Consider the following 17,223-nt stretch of genomic DNA (forward strand, 5'->3'; position numbering starts at 1 on the left):
CCAGTTTAACCCCACTCCAGCAGCGAGCTCAGCTCCTCGGCTGGGGCAAGCTGACTCAGCTCAGCGCAGATGGTGCCCGCCTTCCTGTGTCGATCCATGCGGAGCAAATGCAAGGGCCTGGACGGAGCCTCCATTTCAGGACTGCGATTCTCGCGTCAAACACTTCAACGCCCCTCCCCAACCCGGTCATATACAGCACACGGCTAGCCTTCGGGAATAACAGCATGGTCGCTGCCGCGTGCTAGGCATACACCTCCCATGTTCGACGACTACAACTCGAGAAGTCGCGAGGGCCGGCCACGGTCGCCCTCGCGCGACGACCGAGAGCATTACCAGCCGCGGAAGGGTAAAAGCCATGGATAGCATCTTGGGAAAAGCCACGCTGCACACGGAGCAACAAATCGAGACACGACCGCTAACACGAACCGTGCCGTCATGATTCCATCTCAAAAAGACCAATCGAGAAGCCCGGCCAGGAGCCCCGCGCCGAGGGCATGGCTGCCCGAGGACGGCTACCGCGACGGCCGCGGCCCCGAGCAATCGCGCCATCGAGGGCGCTCCGATCGCTACTACCAGGATGACGGTCCCTCGAGGGGCGGCGGCGGCGGCGGCTGGCGCGGGGGTGAGCACCCCGACACGCTAAAGTACGACGATGACGACTACGACGACTCGCACGATGATTGTGCTCGCCGCCGTCCGAGGTCGCGCTCCCCGTACAGCTCCGAGCGCCACGGCCGCTCCCCCTCGCCGCTCCCACGACAGGGTCCACACCACACACTCATCATGGAAGGCTTGCCGATGGAAGTCAACGAGGACGACGTGAGTCCCCACGACGCATGGGCTATGCGCCGCGCCCACTTGTCTCTTGTACCAGTACTGGAGCTGACGGGCCCCGTATTCTGGCAGATTCTCGACGGATTCGACGCATTCACAAACTCGCCACATTTCTCCTCGGAGCATATACGATCTATGCGCCTTCGTACCAACAAGCTGAGTGAGCGATAATCGTTGAGTCTGGGACGGGCGGTAATTTAGCTTCCGGCAGACAAGCTAACGCCCCTGGCCATGCAATGCAGACCGCCGTATATGCTTCGTCGAATTCAACTCGGTTGACGATGCTGAGGACTTTGCCGAGAGGTGCCGCTTCAGCATGGAGTTTGACCTGCCCGCTGTAGGCGGCATGGAGATGGAGAAAGTGCGGGTGAACCTCAACTACAGCCGCGCTAGGGAAGACGGCGGCAGGGGAGACAACCGCTCCGACAACTCCTGGACATGTCCTAGTGTTTGTGATCCCGTTATGGCCCATTCCCTAGACCACACCTCGCTCGGTTTCATGTTCTAACCACACGACCGACAGTGCGCCTCGCCCAACTACTCCCGTCGGTCAACCTGCTACAAGTGCGGTGTGAAGAATGGTATGCTTCCCGAGTCTGTACCATAAGCCGACTGCCATACTAATGTGCTCTCCCAGACGACGACGGCGCCAGCGGAGCCCCCATTTTAACGGGAGAGACTGACGAGGCGTCCCCTGATATGCCCTCCCAATACCTCGTAGTCCGGGACCTAGAGCCCTCGGTGACGGAAGAAGTCCTGGCCAGAGGGATAGCCAAGCTCTACTTGGACGAAAGCCGACAGCCGATCAAGGAGGAAGCTCCACCTACCAAGAAACTCAAGTCGACTGCGCCGGTCGGCAACACGACAAATCTTGGCGCAAGGCCAGGGTCACTACGCCGCGTCTTTCTCATGCGCGACAAATGGTCCAACGACTCGTGGCGATATGGGTTCGCAGAGTTTCAGACCCTCGAAGATGCACATGCTGCGCTTGCCAAGTTCCGAGCGTCATCCAAGTTTACTATTGCATCCAAGCCTGTCACCGTTGGCTTCATCCACACAGGAGTCTTTGTGCCTGCAAGAGAGCCACCAAGAGAAGCTGACCAGCAACAGGCAGCCCCTCGGAACCGGGAGTCATTCGTTCCGGTTTATAACCGCGATGTGCTTCTGCAGTACTGGGACGGTCGCGCGTACCCGAGCATACACGACGTGAACGTTGAGCAACAGCCTGAATCGCCGGCCCCCGAAGATGGCGATAAAGCACAGAGCCCTGGGAAGGGTGGCGTTATCCGAGACCAGGGTTGGCTGGACGCAAACGGCAAGAGGACTAAGAAACCCAAGGACAAGACGATAGCCATGGGGGGCCAGATGAAGATGTGGCTTGAAAAGAGCGCAGAGCTACACGGCAACAAGGCAGCAGCCAGCGAGGACGAAACGGACAAAGCCATGGGAGACACAGACAAGACAGCCGGTCCGGCAGGCAGGCGACGGGCTTTTGGTCCACGGGCGGCGCACAGTAATGACACATACACGTCATACGGCGTCGCTGATGAGCAGACATGCTGTTTCCTGTGCATGGTCAAGTTCGACAAGGCGCAGGACCTCCGAGACCACGAGGTGCTCGCTGCCGAGCATGCCAAGGCGCTGCAGGACGAGAACAGAAAGGAACAGGCCATGACCAGGCTGGTAGGGCTGGGTCTCGAGACGCAGACAGTCGTCAGGAGAAAACCGAGAGACCGCTCAGAAAAGGCGCCAGTCTACGTATCGTACGCAGACGCGGATGGGCTTCAGTGTCTGGTGTGCCGGCGAGGGTTCAAGAGCGGGGCGGCGCTCAGGCTACACGAACGCGAGAGCGAAATGCACCGACTCAACATGACGGACAACACTAATGTGGAGCGGGCGGTAACGCAACTGCTGAAGCTCGGAAAGGTGCCTATCAAGATGAGACCGGTCCGGGGCGGCGCCCAATCATCACAGCAATACAGGGACAGGGCCAAGGAACGAAGGCTGGCGTTCAACCAGCCGGTCAATCCCAACACCAAGCGTGGCGGGGACAGCGAGGGCTCACGGAGGGGCTTTGGTAGTGCCAAGAAGGGAGGGGCTGCGGCGGTGCCCGCTGTGGCGTCCAAAGGCGCCGCTCTGCTCAGTAAGATGGGGTGGACGGCAGGACAGGGACTGGGGGCCGATGGGACGGGCCGGGCCGATGCGATCCAGACGGAGCTGTACATGCCGGGAGTGGGACTCGGGGCGGAGGGCGGCAAGGTGGGCGATGCGGCGGCCGCGGCGTCGCGCAAGACCACGGGGGACTACCACTCCGACTTTATACAGCAGACCAAGGAGAAGGCGCGGCAGCGGTTCGAGCGGCTGTCTTAGGAGCGTCAATCTCAAGCACAGTCTATCTAATACATGTTGGAAACAGGAGAAATGGCTGCCGTGTCCGTGCCTAACTTCGTATGCAACCGCCAGCTACACGTGTAAACGACTCGAGCATAACAGGCAACAGTCGCAAACTAAATGATAACAAAGTGCAGATATAACAAACTGTTATCCCACCCATGACAAACTCTCCCCGACGTCCAGGGCAGTAGACTTCGGCACATTTTGCCAGCTTCTCGTGGGGATGTTCATTGACGTTTATCTGGAATTGGAGCCTGTTATCTTAGGTCAAGTTTCCCTTTCGATCAACTGGTCTTATTGGTTCAGTTATAGCCAGGGAATCGGTGTCTCTGAATACTGGTACTGTATAAGGTGGTGGCTGTGGATTGGTTCCAAACCGATGCGGGTTGGGTATAATAAGCCATTCGGGTGTTTCCTTTGTTTTTTTTGTTTTTTTTGAAAAAGTAAACCCCCTTCTAAAAATTGCCAAAGGTAGCAATGCAGGCGGGTTGGCGAGCCATTCATAAACTTGTTGTTTCTTGCAAGTAAATCATTTTTGCGTTTATTTTCATCTTTCTTCTGTCTCCCCACCTGGAATGACCTAAACATTATGGGTTATGCTCATCGTCGAAGTTCAGGCCAAAAAGACTGCCGTTTCTAAACGTCTCGGATGGGAATGTTATGGAGGTTGTGACTAACGACAAGGCGGTTAATTGCCCAACGGCCACGCCATGGCCGGCAGGTGAAGCTTTGCGGCTGCGCTGCACATTCATGTCCGGCGGTGGAGTTCTCTTGCCGGGCACCGATACGGCAAACAGCACTTGATGTTTTCACCCCTTATTCTTCCCCTTCGTTATTTGTGCGCATTGCATATACATGTATACCAGCCGATTGAATTTCATGCACCAAACAAGTAAAAAAAAATCTAAAAAATCCGTGGTCCAACACGCACGTCCTGAAGCCGGTGAAGACCACGGGTGTGAAACAAAATGGCTGTCCAACAGCCCAGACAGGGTACGGGAGCCGACGGGTGATGGGAGCCGGTGGCACAAACAGCCCTGGGAGGGTGTTGAGCTCCCAGCCACAATTTGTGCCCGAAGGAGCCGTGGAGCCTGCCCGCTCCTAGCTCCTAGCTCCTAGGTCCCAGCTCCCAGCCACACATAGTGAATTGAATTTCATGCCAACTGGAGCTTCAGCGAGAGAGAAGAACGCAGTTGGGATGGCAGCAACATAGGACGAACGATAGATAAAGTGCGATGGATTTGAAGAAACCATCCCTCTTCAAATATACACCAATTACCAGAAAGGTATCAGAAAAAAATGCCAGTGTTGCGATCCTGCATGCCGCCCAGACTCGGGAAAACAATGAGGCTGGAAGTGCCATTGACCCACCCCAGCCCAGCGTCGCGTCGCGCACCTGATCGTTTGGGTGCCCACCACCCATACATCCCCTGAGCCCCTCCCCCAACCTCGCACTACCACATCAATTAGACCCTGGTCTTTTCCCAGCCTCGCGGCCAGTGGCAGCCATAGATAGCCCACGATGCACTCCAGCGGTGCCCGCATGATGCAGCTCTGTGCATTGCAGGACTGCTGCAGTACCCATTGGCCAGCAACAGACAAGCAGTGGAGAGTGCATATGCGGCCGCCCAACCCGACCGCCTAGACACTAGACAGCTCAGCACGCAGACATGATCCAAGACTTTGAACATATGGAAAGGCCAAGTACGCTCTCGCACACTGCTCACTCTCCTTCCCACCCATGACGAGCACCCGTCCGGCCAGACAAGCCTGCCTGCACCTGCCTCTGTCCGTCCTGTCCCACCTCCTGTTTCTATTCCTGTGTCTATCGTTGGCCTATGTGAGAGGGAACACGCCTGCTGACCGTGTTGGTTGCTTCACAGGACGGGGTCCGCCATCGTCCGCCCACCGCCCCTCGCACCCCCTCTCATACTCTCGAGCTGCCTGGACCGCCTCCTCAGGCTCCTCCAGCTCCTCGCAGGCCACCGCCCGCCAGCCCGAGAGCGACGCCGGCGATTACGACGAGTTTCTTCGCTCCGACTCACCACAGCCGTCCCTTGGACCTTGCGCCCCATTGCCCTTTGCGCCCGACCCGCCGATCTCGGACTCGGACTCGGCCTTGGACTCGGTCTCCGACCTCTACGGCCCAGACCGGCTGTACCCCAACCGGTTGTACCCCAGCCCTCCGGCTGTAATCCTCCCCAACGCCGTTTTCGCGAGCCTAAGGGACGAGCCCGACCTCACGCTGGACGATATCAAGGAGATCGGGCTCCAGGCGGAGGCCCAGGGAAGGCAAGCCGCCCTCATCGGCATGTCGCTCAAGGACGAGCTGGCCTGGGAGGCCTGCAGGGTCACCCCTGGTGTCGACGACGGGCCTTACATCCACTATGCCATCGAGGCCATCACCAAAGAGCGCGACGGCGAGACGGAAACCTCAACTGAGTCCAACCCGCTCTTCGCGCCCGACGCCGCTCAGCGGCCGCCCGCCGCCCTCGACCAACACCGCTCGCAGCGTTCCGCACAGCGCCAGTGGCGGCGTCCTACTCCGGGTGCCCAGCCGCTTTCGTCCGCCTCGTCCATGTCTACTCTGGTCCACCAAGGGCCTCCCTCGCGCATGCCCCCCAACGGCTCCCATCCGCCGCTTTCGCCCCAAGAGGATTGCGTAGTCTTCGACATGGCCTTGGCCACTGACCGCGACACTCAGCGCCTGAACCCACCCGCCAACTTCAGGCCGTACATCCTGCGCCCGCTGCCCATGGCGGCGTTTCTCGGCCTTTGCGTGCTCATGATCGCAGCCCTCATTTTCTGTGCCGCCTACTCGCTCCGTAACAACGGCTTCAACTTCGCACCTTACGCCGGCTCCATCTACGGTGGACAATACTTCGTCTTCCGTATCCTCCCCGCGCTCCTCGGCGCCGTAGTCCTGCTCTGGGCGCAATCGGTGGTCGTGGCCATGCTTCGCATTATGCCCTTCATGCGCCTCGCGTCTCCCTCGCCCGCGGAGCGCTATGGCGCAATATTTGATGACATGTACCAGCCCTCGACCTTCCTGTGGCCTCGCCTGACTGGCCCCTGGAATGTGTGGCTGCCGGTGCTGGTTACGTGGCTCATGAGCTTCTCGTTGCCTCTCCAGAGCTCCCTCTTCGCCGTCGTCCTTGTCGACGGCACGTGGCGCTGGGCGACGGTGCAGGGTGTCGCCTGGACGCTCGTTGTCATGTACCTGGCCATGCTCGGCTCCGCCGTCGTGGTGTTGCTGTTCTGGAGGGCCAAGGAGCTGACGGGCGCCATCTGGGACCCGAGATCCGTGGCGGATATCATGGCGCTCGTTGCGCAATCCGGACCCAACGCGCTCAAGGACTACCGCGGCACTGAGGTGCTCGCATCGCGTGACGAATTGAAGTGGGCGCTCCGTCACCGCTTCATCGACAGGCTCGCCTACTGGACCACGGCCGAGCCCAGCGACGACTACTGGTACGCGCTGGGTGCGCTCAAGAAGTACGACCTGTGGATGCAGCAGAACCCGGACAAGCCCCTGGCCCAGCGCATGTCGGAGTGTCCCAGTGCTTCGGGAGTCGAGAAGAAACTCGAGGGCGAGATCGACATCGAGGCCTTGCCGCACTCGCCCAACGTGCGCTACCGCTACCTGCCTTGGTGCCTGCGCACCCCACAGATGGTCGGTTTCGTCGCTGCCGCCGCCCTTCTGCTGGTGGCCCTGCTGGTCGTCTCTTTCCTCCCCGCAACCAACATCCGCAACGGCTTCCTACCAGGTCTTCCCGCTGGCCCCGTGGGTGGTGCATTTTCGGCTGCCAACTTCCTGTATAGCTTCATCCCCTCCTTCATCGGGATGCTGCTCTTCCTGCCGTTCCAGGCCCTCGACATGTGGGTGCGCATCATGCAGCCATGGGCCGAGCTCTCTCGCCCCCGCCAGGGGTCCAGGGGCGGCGCGACGCCTCAGCAGTCCGTCCTAGCTGATTATGCGGCGTGTCTGCCGATCCAGTCCAGCTGGCATGCCGTGCGCAATGGGCATTGGCGCGTCGCCGTCATCTCGTTCCTCTCTGTTCTCTTCGTCCTGATCCCCGTGCTCGCAGGCGGCGTCTTCATGGCCCTGACGCTGTCGACGTCTGAAGTGCGCATGCTTCCGCTCGTGTCGGGATTCGGAACTATCCTTGCGCTCCTCGTTCTGTACCTGGTCGCGCTTTGCTCCCTGCTGCCCGGACGTCAGGATTTCCGCCTGCCGCACGGCGTCACCTGCTTGGCCGAGGTTATCAGCTTCGTGGCCAACGACGACGTGCTCGAGGATCCGGCTTTCCAGGGCGTGCGCCACAAGACGGTCCTCCGGGGCAAGCTGGGCGCAGACAACCCAGACAGCGCAGACACATGGGCCCTGGGGCTGGGTCCCGGCAAGGACTCCAGGCTGGGGATCCGGCGCCAGACGCGTTTTACAGACCACCAGCGCCGCACGAGCAGGAGGCAGAGGCGAAACACGGCCTCGGCCGAGGGGGGTGTCTTTGATGGCGCCGACGACGTTCATGTTTAATGTCTAATCTCGACTCCTCAAGCGTGGAGTTAGTGTCACACTTTGAGTGTTCCTTTCCCATATCTTTTCAGCGTTTGCCTTTACATATCATGCATTGCGTGGGCGTTTTGGTGGGCTTTCTTTATCGAGTTTCTCTTGCTTTTCTTTCCCTCTCCGGTTCATTGACGAGTCGATGAGTATCCATGCTTCCATGCATAATGCGGACACGCTCACGGACACGACATTATGCTCATGTGTTTTTAGACTTGTAGGACTCTTGTCCACCTCGCTTTCTTCCCCCGATATGCTTACGGTATTTGGTCTTGTTGTTTCTTTCTGGCACATTTCAGCTTAGACATCTCTTGGATTTACGCGGCAACGGTAGCGGGAAGCTTGTTTTCGGACATTTCCATGCATGCAGACAAAGAAACGGATGAAGTTTTGCACAGCAGTCCAATCGGACGATCAAATCACCTGCTTTTCGCCCTCCCATCATGATCGTGAGGTAAATGCCGAGGTCTGGGCCCGTTCGTGAAGGCACCCTCCCATCCGATGTCGCTCAATAATCAGTGCAGCAGGGCTTGAGCCTACGACCGAGGGACGCGTCGACGGCCGAGACGGGCCCACAAGCAAGAGTCCGCGACGGCCTCCCCGCTAGCCAACGGCCGGTGCTATAATTGGCAAGCTTGTGGCCGCCCGATCGACGGCAGCTATTAAAAATAAATAAGAACAAACGGCGTAGGCACCGGGCAGTTGGGCACCAGGCAACCGCTGGAAGATCCGTTTTCTCTTTGCCACGATCTATTAATGTTCACACTGCACATCGAAGCTAGGCTGATCTATTCCTGGGCCGCCGCGGCTACCACGATCGAGCCGTGGCGCGTTCAATTTGCATCTCATCGGCGGCTCTGAGTAAGTCGTGATCAATAAACAGAGACTTTGTCTTATTAATGGTAAATGGGAGAAGTCGAAGAGAAAGAGAGAAGAGAGCGGTTAATGACAAAGGTAAGAGAAAGAAAAACGGCAAGGTCCAAGATAGTCTTCGTCAGATCGTTCATCGCCATCAGTCAGCCATTTCGCTTCTGAGCCATCCCAACGCATTAGGCCGTATCGTGACGAGCGCCACACACGTGTCTCCTCTCAGCACCGAATAACATAGGAAATTTGTTGGTATCCAACTGTGAGTCCGCCTGGGATCCACCTTCGTGGCCTTTGATATACCCCCATCGTGCTTTTTTTTTTTTGGTCGGGTTTGTTTATACAGTAGAGAAACATGAGAATGAAATAAAGAGAAACGAGTAAGAAAAAGGAGGTAAAACAAGACAACATGAATATCTTGACAAATAGCAAGGGAGTATACAACGTAATATGCATAGCGGGGATCGTATCGGAATGCTCATACAGCCAATACAGTACCAGTTCTTCGTGTCGTGCTCAAATCAGGGATGGAATCATGTCGTAAGGCAACATGAAGTAAACAATGGGGGTAAACAGGGAGAAAGGAAAAGTGCGAGTGAAGGCGTTTCGCCAGAGCGTAAGACATGTGATAAAACGTAAAAAATCATGTGAGCGTATATGTGGGGTTTCGTGAGAAGCATGCAGAGAGAAAGTGAATGCGCCAGAGCTAACCAAGGCGTCCAAGGAGAAAGGCAAAACTACCTTGCTTTTTGAGCACCCTCTCGTCAGCAGGGGGTGGTGGGAGGTCCAAATCGGCGAGAGTGAGAGGCGAAGGGCCAGAAACTTTGCGAAGTGGCGAAGAGGATTCGGCGGCAGAGGTGGCGGCGCGTGTGCGCCTGACGTGTTCCTTAGCGTCCTCGCTGCTCTTAGCTTTGCGACGAACGTCAGACACGCTGCGCTTGTGCTGCAGGTTGCGAACAATGCTCTTCAGAGTAAACTTGGACGACGAGCCCTTGTTGCTCTTATTGTCGCTGGCTTCGTCATCCGAGTCGAGATCGAAGTAGGACCGGAGGTCCTCGCCGGGGAAACTCCCGGCCCCCATACCTGTGGTCAAGGGCGGACGGAAGGAGCTGCACAGTGGCGAAGGGGCCGCCGAGGCCGGTGCAGACACGTGGTTGGTGGTCGACAAGTATGTGGGAGCTCGGCTCGAGGCCAGGCAGGTGGCAGAACGGCCTCGCACCGGGGGAAGCGGGAAGGAAGCATACTGAAGCGAGTCTTGTGGCAGTCCTGCACTTGCAGGACGGGTTGTCTGAAACGGCAGGCGCGGGATGCTGTGATGACGGGAGTGCTCTGGCCAAAATGGCGAAGCGGGGACCGAGCGGGTCATCAGGGAGTCGTCCTCGGTGCTGGAGCTCTCCCAGGGAAGGAATCGTCGAGTTGTCGGAGGCGATGGTGCCAGGCTGGTGGGTGCAGGGAGGCTTTCAGTAGGCGAAAGCAGTGGGGAAAACGGACACGGCTTGGAGAACGACATGCCGCGAGGGGGTGGCGCGGCAGCTGAAGGTGAGACCTCAGGGGTAACAGGGCTCTCGCTCGGGCTGAAGAAAGGCAGGCTCAGTTCCGAGGTGGTCGCGATGGGTGGGAGGAACGGGGAAGGCGACACGACGCGCAGTGGGGGCAGAGCCTGGCGAGGGGCTTTTTGTGCCTGCGGGAACAACGAGTACCTAGGGGCCGGTCTGGTGGTGCTGAGCGCGGTGCTTGGCCGCAGTGGCCAAGAGTCCTGTGCCAGCCTGACTGAGCGCGGCGATTCTAGGACATCGTGGTCGTGGAGCTTCGGTTCTGCCACCGGGAACTTGTCGAAACGATGATGCGAAACGGGGGACTCCAAGAGGGCTGGGTACCTGGTGGGCTCGACTGGGCCCTCCTGCCAGAAGCTGTCGAAAAGACGCGACTGAGACAGGTGGTACTGGTGGTCCTCGTCGTCGCCGGATGCGTAGTCCTCATCTTCGTCCGACACCATGCCCGGAGGTGACGAGTCGGAGCCAATCGAGGACCTGCCGACGAGGCGCTCTGGACGGGCATGGACACAGGCCAGGCGTGAGTCGGGCCTTGGATGCGAGTAGTTGGGCACTGGGGTGGTGGCCCGAGAGAAGTCAGCGTCAGGGCCGAAGTGTTTGGTGACGAGCGTTAGGTTGGCGAGGCGTCGCGGCGCCATGGTGACGTGACGGTCGGTCATGGTTCCGGAGTCGGGTGGAGCGGACAAAGTCCAAGATGGTGTTAGAAGTGAAGCACGCAAGTGATCAATATTGACTGGTCCACCTCGCTGTCCCAGACGAGGCGGCGGAGGGAGTGGCGAATTATTATATCATGAAGAATGCCCGCCGATGGATCGGATGCGGAAGGGCAGGAGCCAAGGGATATATGGACGCAGACAGACTGATGCCAAGTCAACAACACGAGCGAGGTTGCAGGCGAAGACGGGAGGAGCGAGAGCGTGTGTGTGAGGCATGTAGGTATGTTATGTATGAGCCGGCGGCGAGGAATGCCATGCAAAACCTTGTGCTCGGACGAGGCCACCCACTCCACCTGTGTCTCTGGCAGTGTACAGGGCGTGCCGGCGTACCCTGCGGCCCCATCGGCAGATGATGCTGGGTGCGGAATGTAGAACAGGGTTACCCGGGGCAGACGGAAAGGGAGAAGGGGGGCGTTGGGGCTTGTTGTTTGCGTACGTGCTAGGCTGGGGACTGGCGTACGTGGGCAAGAAAGCGTGGGAGTAAGGAGTAAGCGAGGCTTGGAGGGATGAAGGGACAGACCACACGTCACTTTTCAACCCCCCGGACGCGGCGGTCTGGCCGACATGGGGCGAAAAGCGGATGCGGAGAGGTCGGAAGAAGAAATCATAGAAAAATCAAAAGCATGGGCCACCAGAAGGGAAGCAAAAAAAAAAAAAAAACAGCCAGAAAAGCAAGGAGAGGCGCAGGCATGGACCCTGCATGGCGGGAAAAAGAAGCCAGAAGGCCAAGCAGAGAACAGGTGCCCGGAAGAGCACGTTCCACGGTGGCGGTCGACAAGACAGATGTGACGGCGAAGCTGGCACTGGCAGCAAGCACACGCGAGTGATAGACGGGCAGTCAAAGAGAGATGCCATTGCGCAAAGCTCCCCTGCAGCATTTTTTTCGGCTCCCCCTTTCTGACCCCCTCCCATCCTCTCGGCCACCCAGACACAGCTTTGACATGGACTGGTCTTCCCCACGCCGGAGCCGTGAATGTCACGTCGTCGCGATGTGCGATTCGACTGTGGTGGGGTGCTGGATTGTTTGTTTTTGTCTTGTTTTGTTTTGGTTCCGTGGTTTGGATATCAGGTGGCTTGGAATGGACGTCTGGGCCGAGGGGAAGGCCCCAGGAATCCGCCACATTCCCTCTGGACGGTGTCGCTTGGTCCGTCCGATTGTTTTCCATACCTGATGAAGGGGGAACGGGCGACCGAGCCAAAGCCAAAGCGAGGGCAACCAAGCCCAACCTTGTCGCTTCCAAAGAGAAGCACAGATCGGATCTCGCCTTGCTCCCTTGTCATCACATCTGGCCCCCAGGCTAGCAGCCAGAGCTTGTCTGCAGGGGGAGGGGTGTGACTGGGATAAGGCCCCTGAGGGAGATGTCGAGCCGGCTCTGGCAGCAGCAGCACCTGACTGCCTGCACGGGCATTTTTCTTGCCTTTTTGTTTGTTTTTGTCTTGTTCCCTCTCTGGTGCAGCCCCTTTTAGACCACCGGGTTTGATGCCTTCCCCGGTCTTGCGAGTCAAGCGGGGTTTCGGTACCAACAACATGGCAGCCAAACTCGACGGCGAGGCTGGGGCCCAAGGAGCGAACGGGGAGGCCCAAGTCGGCCACAGGGAGACAGCGAAAGCAACCGCCCCCGGCAGGTCCTTGCACGCAAACGTCGGGTCGTTTGCAGCGCGCCCCTCGACGGCTGCATCGCTAGAGCGTTTGGCGGGTGGACCGCCAGAGTTTGCGGCGGCGGCGACGTCGCCGGCAGCCACTGGCAGCGCCCCAAGAGAAGGAAGAAGCAAGCAGAGAAGGCGGATTGAGACAGTTGAGAGTTGATGGCTCAGTTTCGATGGGGCACACTGGGCAGACTGGGAAGCAGCCACCCGCCACCGGAGACTTCCCGACTGCCGCCCCGCCAATTGCCAGTTCCAGCAAGTTGATCGACCGTCCGCCAGGCCCAGCAGAGCAGCCTGCCATCCGAAAACAGTTAGTGGGTCGCCACGCAGATCAGTGGAGCGGCTTGCAACCACACCTGCGCCCTGCGCCGTCGCGTCTGGCCGCAGATTCCAGCCCTCTTTTCTGGGGTGCCTGGGAAAAAAAATGGGAGGCGGTTTGGCAAACATTGAAAAATAAACATAAAAAAACACGCCTGGGTGTTCGGATGGCAGGCTGGGCCACAAGGGAGCCGCACAGGGCCCCCAGCGCCGTCCTGCCTCCCTCTTTGGATTGCTCACCGTCTTCTGCCCCCTTGTTACTGTTGTTATTGTTGTTGTTATTGCCAGTGTTTTTTTTTTTTCGCCGTTGCGAGCTTTCGGATCACAAGAACCGGGCACCACACGGGCAAACATTGCCAAAGTTATGCCAACCGGCCCTTGGGCCCTCTTGCCCTTGCCTTCTTGTCCGCTAGGCCGCATGCACGCTTCGTACCTGCATGGCCTACCAAGCCTACCAAACTTCGTAACCCCTGATCAGCAGCATGCCAGGTCCGACATATCACACCGCACTCCGCTCTGGCGACTGTGCAGCCCATGTTTATGATTTGTGAATCAGCTCTAGACCCACCGCGTTCGGCCTTGCTGCCGGCACAGGTCCGTCAAATCAAACGCGCCGCCGCAAAAAATTGAACGACGAGTCCCATCGACGTGCGTCGTCTTGATGCAGGTCTGACTGGAGCAACTGTGTGTCAGCCCGAGCAATCTGCGGCAGGGGCAGCTGGGGCAGCTGGGGCGGGAGAGAAGGGGGAAAAGCAAACTCCACTGCTCCCATCAAAAATTCCCTTGCTTCCGGCTGGCTCGGCTTGGAAAATCGTCGCCGATCCGACTGCAGGGGGGTCATTCAAACGGGCAACTCGGTACCTCGGATCTATTCTTTCTTGTTCCTTCTCCCTTCCTTTTTTTCCGACTCCTTCCATGCCCACTTTGTCGAGGAAGATTGACTTTAGAAGTTTGTCGGCTAGGAACTCTCTGATGGGCAGACAAAGTTGTGCGTTGGCTGATAATCAAGCCGTTTACCATAAAACAGGGAGGCGATAGGAAAGTGGCCGCAAAGAAAGGAGAAGGGCGAGAAGAAAAAAGGAAATACCGGTATACATTAGTGGTAACCCCCACCCATAGCAAACACAGACGACAAACTTTTGATGGGAGTGCCTACTAGGGTAGGTGTTCACTCCAGTGCCTGACTTTCTCTCGAGCATGAACTCGAACTTAAACACCAAACCCCCCTCGCACTCTAGACAAACGGTTATGCAGCCCGATCGGGCACGACATCCTGATCCATAGCAAGCACCTGCTAGTTGGGTCGGGAGTTGGATGCTTGGCCGTCGAAAAAGCTCAGGTTTCCCCTTGGCCGGTCGATTTGTCCCACCAGAACGCAGGACTCGATTCTCACGTCTTAGATTACGTTCCCTCGCAGCTGGCCAGGCTTGTAGCTCGGGACCTTGGAAGAGTCTGGAAAATGCAGGTCTTAATTTCTCATTCCTGTTTCCTGGAGAAGTTGGGCCACCTCTGGCTCTAACTGGCCACTGTTTACTAAGCTTGTTCTCTGTCATCTGAATAGTCCATTGACACGTCGCTGTCAGGCGCGAAAAGCTCCTTACCCATAAACATGCACTCTGAGATAACGCAGGGTAACTGTCTGGCTGGCAGATGGAAGGCACTGATCTGTATATCAAGACAATTTGAGGCCCATCAAGTCCGGTAGCGGTGTCCAATATCCGATGGAGATAAGGCCAAGTCCTGCTGCCATTAGACCAGCTGACTAGGAAGCCATGCCATCCCATCGAAACTGTCCGTGGATGCCTCGTATAGTGTACCTTTTACGAAAAAAAAAAAATGTGCCAACCTTTTCTGCTTCCGGCGCATTCCTGACATGGAATCAGCACCAATCCGCGTGCTCCGTATCCGTTCCCGCGGCGTCTCAGTGCAACCGGTCTGCCAGAATCTGGCTGTCTTTCCTTGTCAGACGCATCCAAGCCTAGAGAGGCCCAGACTGGGAGCGGGCCTAGACGGGCGTTGCGCTGCTGGTGATGAGATTCGGTAGAGCCCATTCTCAGCATAGCGGCCTCTACGGAGATATATGCAGTCCTGTAGGATAGGGCAACGATGGCTAAAATGTAGACAAGGATTTAATACCTTATCGTTCATCGTGTCATATGGCCCCCTTCGGTCTAATATCAGTTATTTGCGCCAGGATGCGAGCAACAAATCACGTAAAAAGCGTGTTTGGGTTGTTTGTGCCAAATCAATCACTTGCAGGAGATTTTATTCACTCTCGCTCTGGATCACCCAGCCATACAGCACACCATACCCAAGATATCACGGAGCTGTAGCGGAATATGACACTGGTGTAGATATTTTTGGATGGGCCTGAATTCTTACACACCAAGATCTGACAGCAAGACCTTGCATCTCCAACAAAAGGAGCTGTCAAGCTCTTCTGGCGGCGTGTGACGTCAGGGCCGGCTCTCAAGAACCGCTGCATACTGCGGGGCTCGATCCACGGCTGTCAGGCTGATCACACACACACTCAAGTTCAATCTGGGGAACCAGCTCATCCAAGCTTCTGATTGGACCACAGAAGGCACGGAACGAGCCTCGCAGCCCACCTTGTTTGATCACACCCGATGCAAGCGCGGATCGTCCAGATTTGAGCCGCAAGTTATCTCATCTTGTTCCCTTGGACGATCTGATGGGAGGTATGTCGATGGATTAAAGACGCTCGTCCGCCTTTGAAAGTATGATTTGCCCACAGGCGCCCAGCGGTGGCAATTGTTGCCATCAACGCTGCCACATCAACGCCCGGGCAGGCAGAGCTCGGTGTGCTGGCTGTGCTGGCGAAATTATGGTTGCAATCTGGCAGGTGTGTGTGGGGCGTCCCGACTGCGTGGATATGCAATGCCACGACTGCCAACTCATCAATTTCTGCGTCGCCGTTTGTTCTGGTTGCGCTTCCACGCTTCCACGCTTCCACGCTTCCTCGAAGGCCGAGTCTCATTACTGACAGCTCCCCACACACGCCCTGACCGAGTCCGTTCGGAATTACCCAACCAGAGCGAGCGACCTACTCGCCCGCTGGTGGATCGCACATTTAATGACGTGACGTGCTGCTGGAAAGCGGCAAATCGGCCTGCCGCCCCTGGCCTTGACGGCAGCCCATGATGTATCCTGTGTGCGGCCTCGACGACCGTCAATGATGGGCACCGGGGGCGAAGCTGGCTGCGGACCGGAGAGGGATTGCCAACACGAACTGCTTTCGAGCCTGAACCCTTGTATTTCGGGTCGTCCTTGCTTGACGCATGCGAGACTGGCCGCCGCCGTTTGTTCTTCGGACAGGCGCCCAAACAGGCGGGCGTAGCCGGCCGGCCCAACCTGCGTGTCTCCAGCGATGATGCTCGTTGGGCCGGGCTGAGCTTTGCATATGAACAAATCATGGATGCAAGGTTCGAGTCGGGATTGACTTTCTCAACGTAGAGGTGTCCGTGAACGTGGTCTCTAGCAAAGCCAAGTGCCCTCCGAGAAGGGAAAGTCACCCATGTCTCAGAGGGAGGCACGTGCATGTGCCCAAGGGCAGGTGGCCCCTTGGACTTCCCTGCTTGATCTGGGTACCTTGGGTGCGTCCCTCAGACTAACGAACTGGTAATCATGCTTCCTTGTATGTATGCCTTTTTTGCCTTGCAGTTGGCCGTGTACTTAGCAGCGCGAACACATACACTTTTCCCTGTTCTTGTCGTCTCTTTTGGCCGTGTAATTACCTCATATACAGCGAAGCGGAGCGGCGAGTGTATTGAAATTGGTGGAGGGCCGTGCCTGCCCGCCCGTCTTGCCGGGTGTCTGTCCTGTCGCCTTCTCCACGCCTTCCTTTCCTTTTCTCTTTTCTGTTGCCTGCCCATTTCCAATCGCACCGTCGCTGTGAGCCTGCTCCCTGCCCAGCCAAAAACCCACAGCGCGACACGCCCGACAACGACTTCAAACTACGACTGCGGGCCGCCCAAGCTCACGAGACGCCAATTGACATGCTGGCATGGTCGCCATAGCCAGACGAGCCGACGGTCAGCTTTTGTTTCGCGCATCCGAGGCGATTAGCCGCTCTGTGATGGCCGAGGTGATGTGCGCCTGTCAAGAGCTGCGCCCGACTTGCTTGAACCCAGTCTGCTCGCCTCGATTCATGCCGTCACGGCTCGCGCTACCCTCCCTCCGCTAGTAAAACACGGGCCAGCCCGACGGCCTTTTGCGCGGTTGGATTGTTGCGAACGTGGGTGGTGTTCAGCTGTCGGCCTTGGGCGCGTCTTTACTTGCAGCGCAGAACCCTGCCCAATCGCCCCCC

The 17,223-nt window shown here is 57.7% G+C and overlaps 4 protein-coding genes across 5 annotated transcripts; 3 read left to right on the plus strand and 1 right to left on the minus strand.

Moving 5' to 3' along the window:
* Positions 1-107: 107 nt before the first annotated feature.
* GGTG_10338 (hypothetical protein) lies at positions 108-3,383 on the plus strand. Its single transcript, XM_009228210.1, has 5 exons — positions 108-819; positions 907-994; positions 1,077-1,282; positions 1,358-1,415; positions 1,472-3,383. Exons 1-5 carry the CDS (start codon positions 436-438, stop codon positions 3,202-3,204), a joined length of 2,469 nt encoding a protein of 822 aa, XP_009226474.1. The 5' UTR covers positions 108-435; the 3' UTR covers positions 3,205-3,383.
* Positions 3,384-4,704: 1,321 nt separating this feature from the next.
* On the plus strand, positions 4,705-8,230 carry GGTG_10339 (the record flags this gene model as incomplete). Of its 2 annotated transcripts, XM_009228212.1 has the most annotated exons (2): positions 4,705-4,932; positions 5,112-8,230. In XM_009228212.1, the coding sequence occupies 2 exons, from the start codon at positions 4,899-4,901 to the stop codon at positions 7,763-7,765; spliced, it is 2,688 nt and encodes an 895-aa protein (XP_009226476.1). The 2 variants fall into 2 exon arrangements, with proteins under 2 accessions (XP_009226476.1, XP_009226475.1); XM_009228211.1 differs by lacking the exon at positions 4,705-4,932 and having other exon boundaries at positions 4,970-7,765.
* A 297-nt stretch (positions 8,231-8,527) lies between these two features.
* Positions 8,528-11,629, minus strand: GGTG_10340 (hypothetical protein). Its single transcript, XM_009228213.1, has one exon. The coding sequence runs from the start codon at positions 10,872-10,874 to the stop codon at positions 9,369-9,371; it is 1,506 nt and encodes a 501-aa protein (XP_009226477.1). The 5' UTR covers positions 10,875-11,629; the 3' UTR covers positions 8,528-9,368.
* Positions 11,630-12,411: 782 nt separating this feature from the next.
* On the plus strand, positions 12,412-12,738 carry GGTG_10341 (hypothetical protein; the record flags this gene model as incomplete). Its single annotated transcript, XM_009228214.1, has 1 exon — positions 12,412-12,738. One exon carries the CDS (start codon positions 12,412-12,414, stop codon positions 12,736-12,738), a length of 327 nt encoding a protein of 108 aa, XP_009226478.1.
* Between the last annotated feature and the right edge of the window lie 4,485 nt (positions 12,739-17,223).

Source organism: Gaeumannomyces tritici, assembly GCF_000145635.1.
Source record: "Gaeumannomyces tritici R3-111a-1 unplaced genomic scaffold supercont2.5, whole genome shotgun sequence".
In the NCBI taxonomy this organism is placed as follows: Eukaryota; Fungi; Ascomycota; class Sordariomycetes; order Magnaporthales; family Magnaporthaceae; genus Gaeumannomyces; species Gaeumannomyces tritici.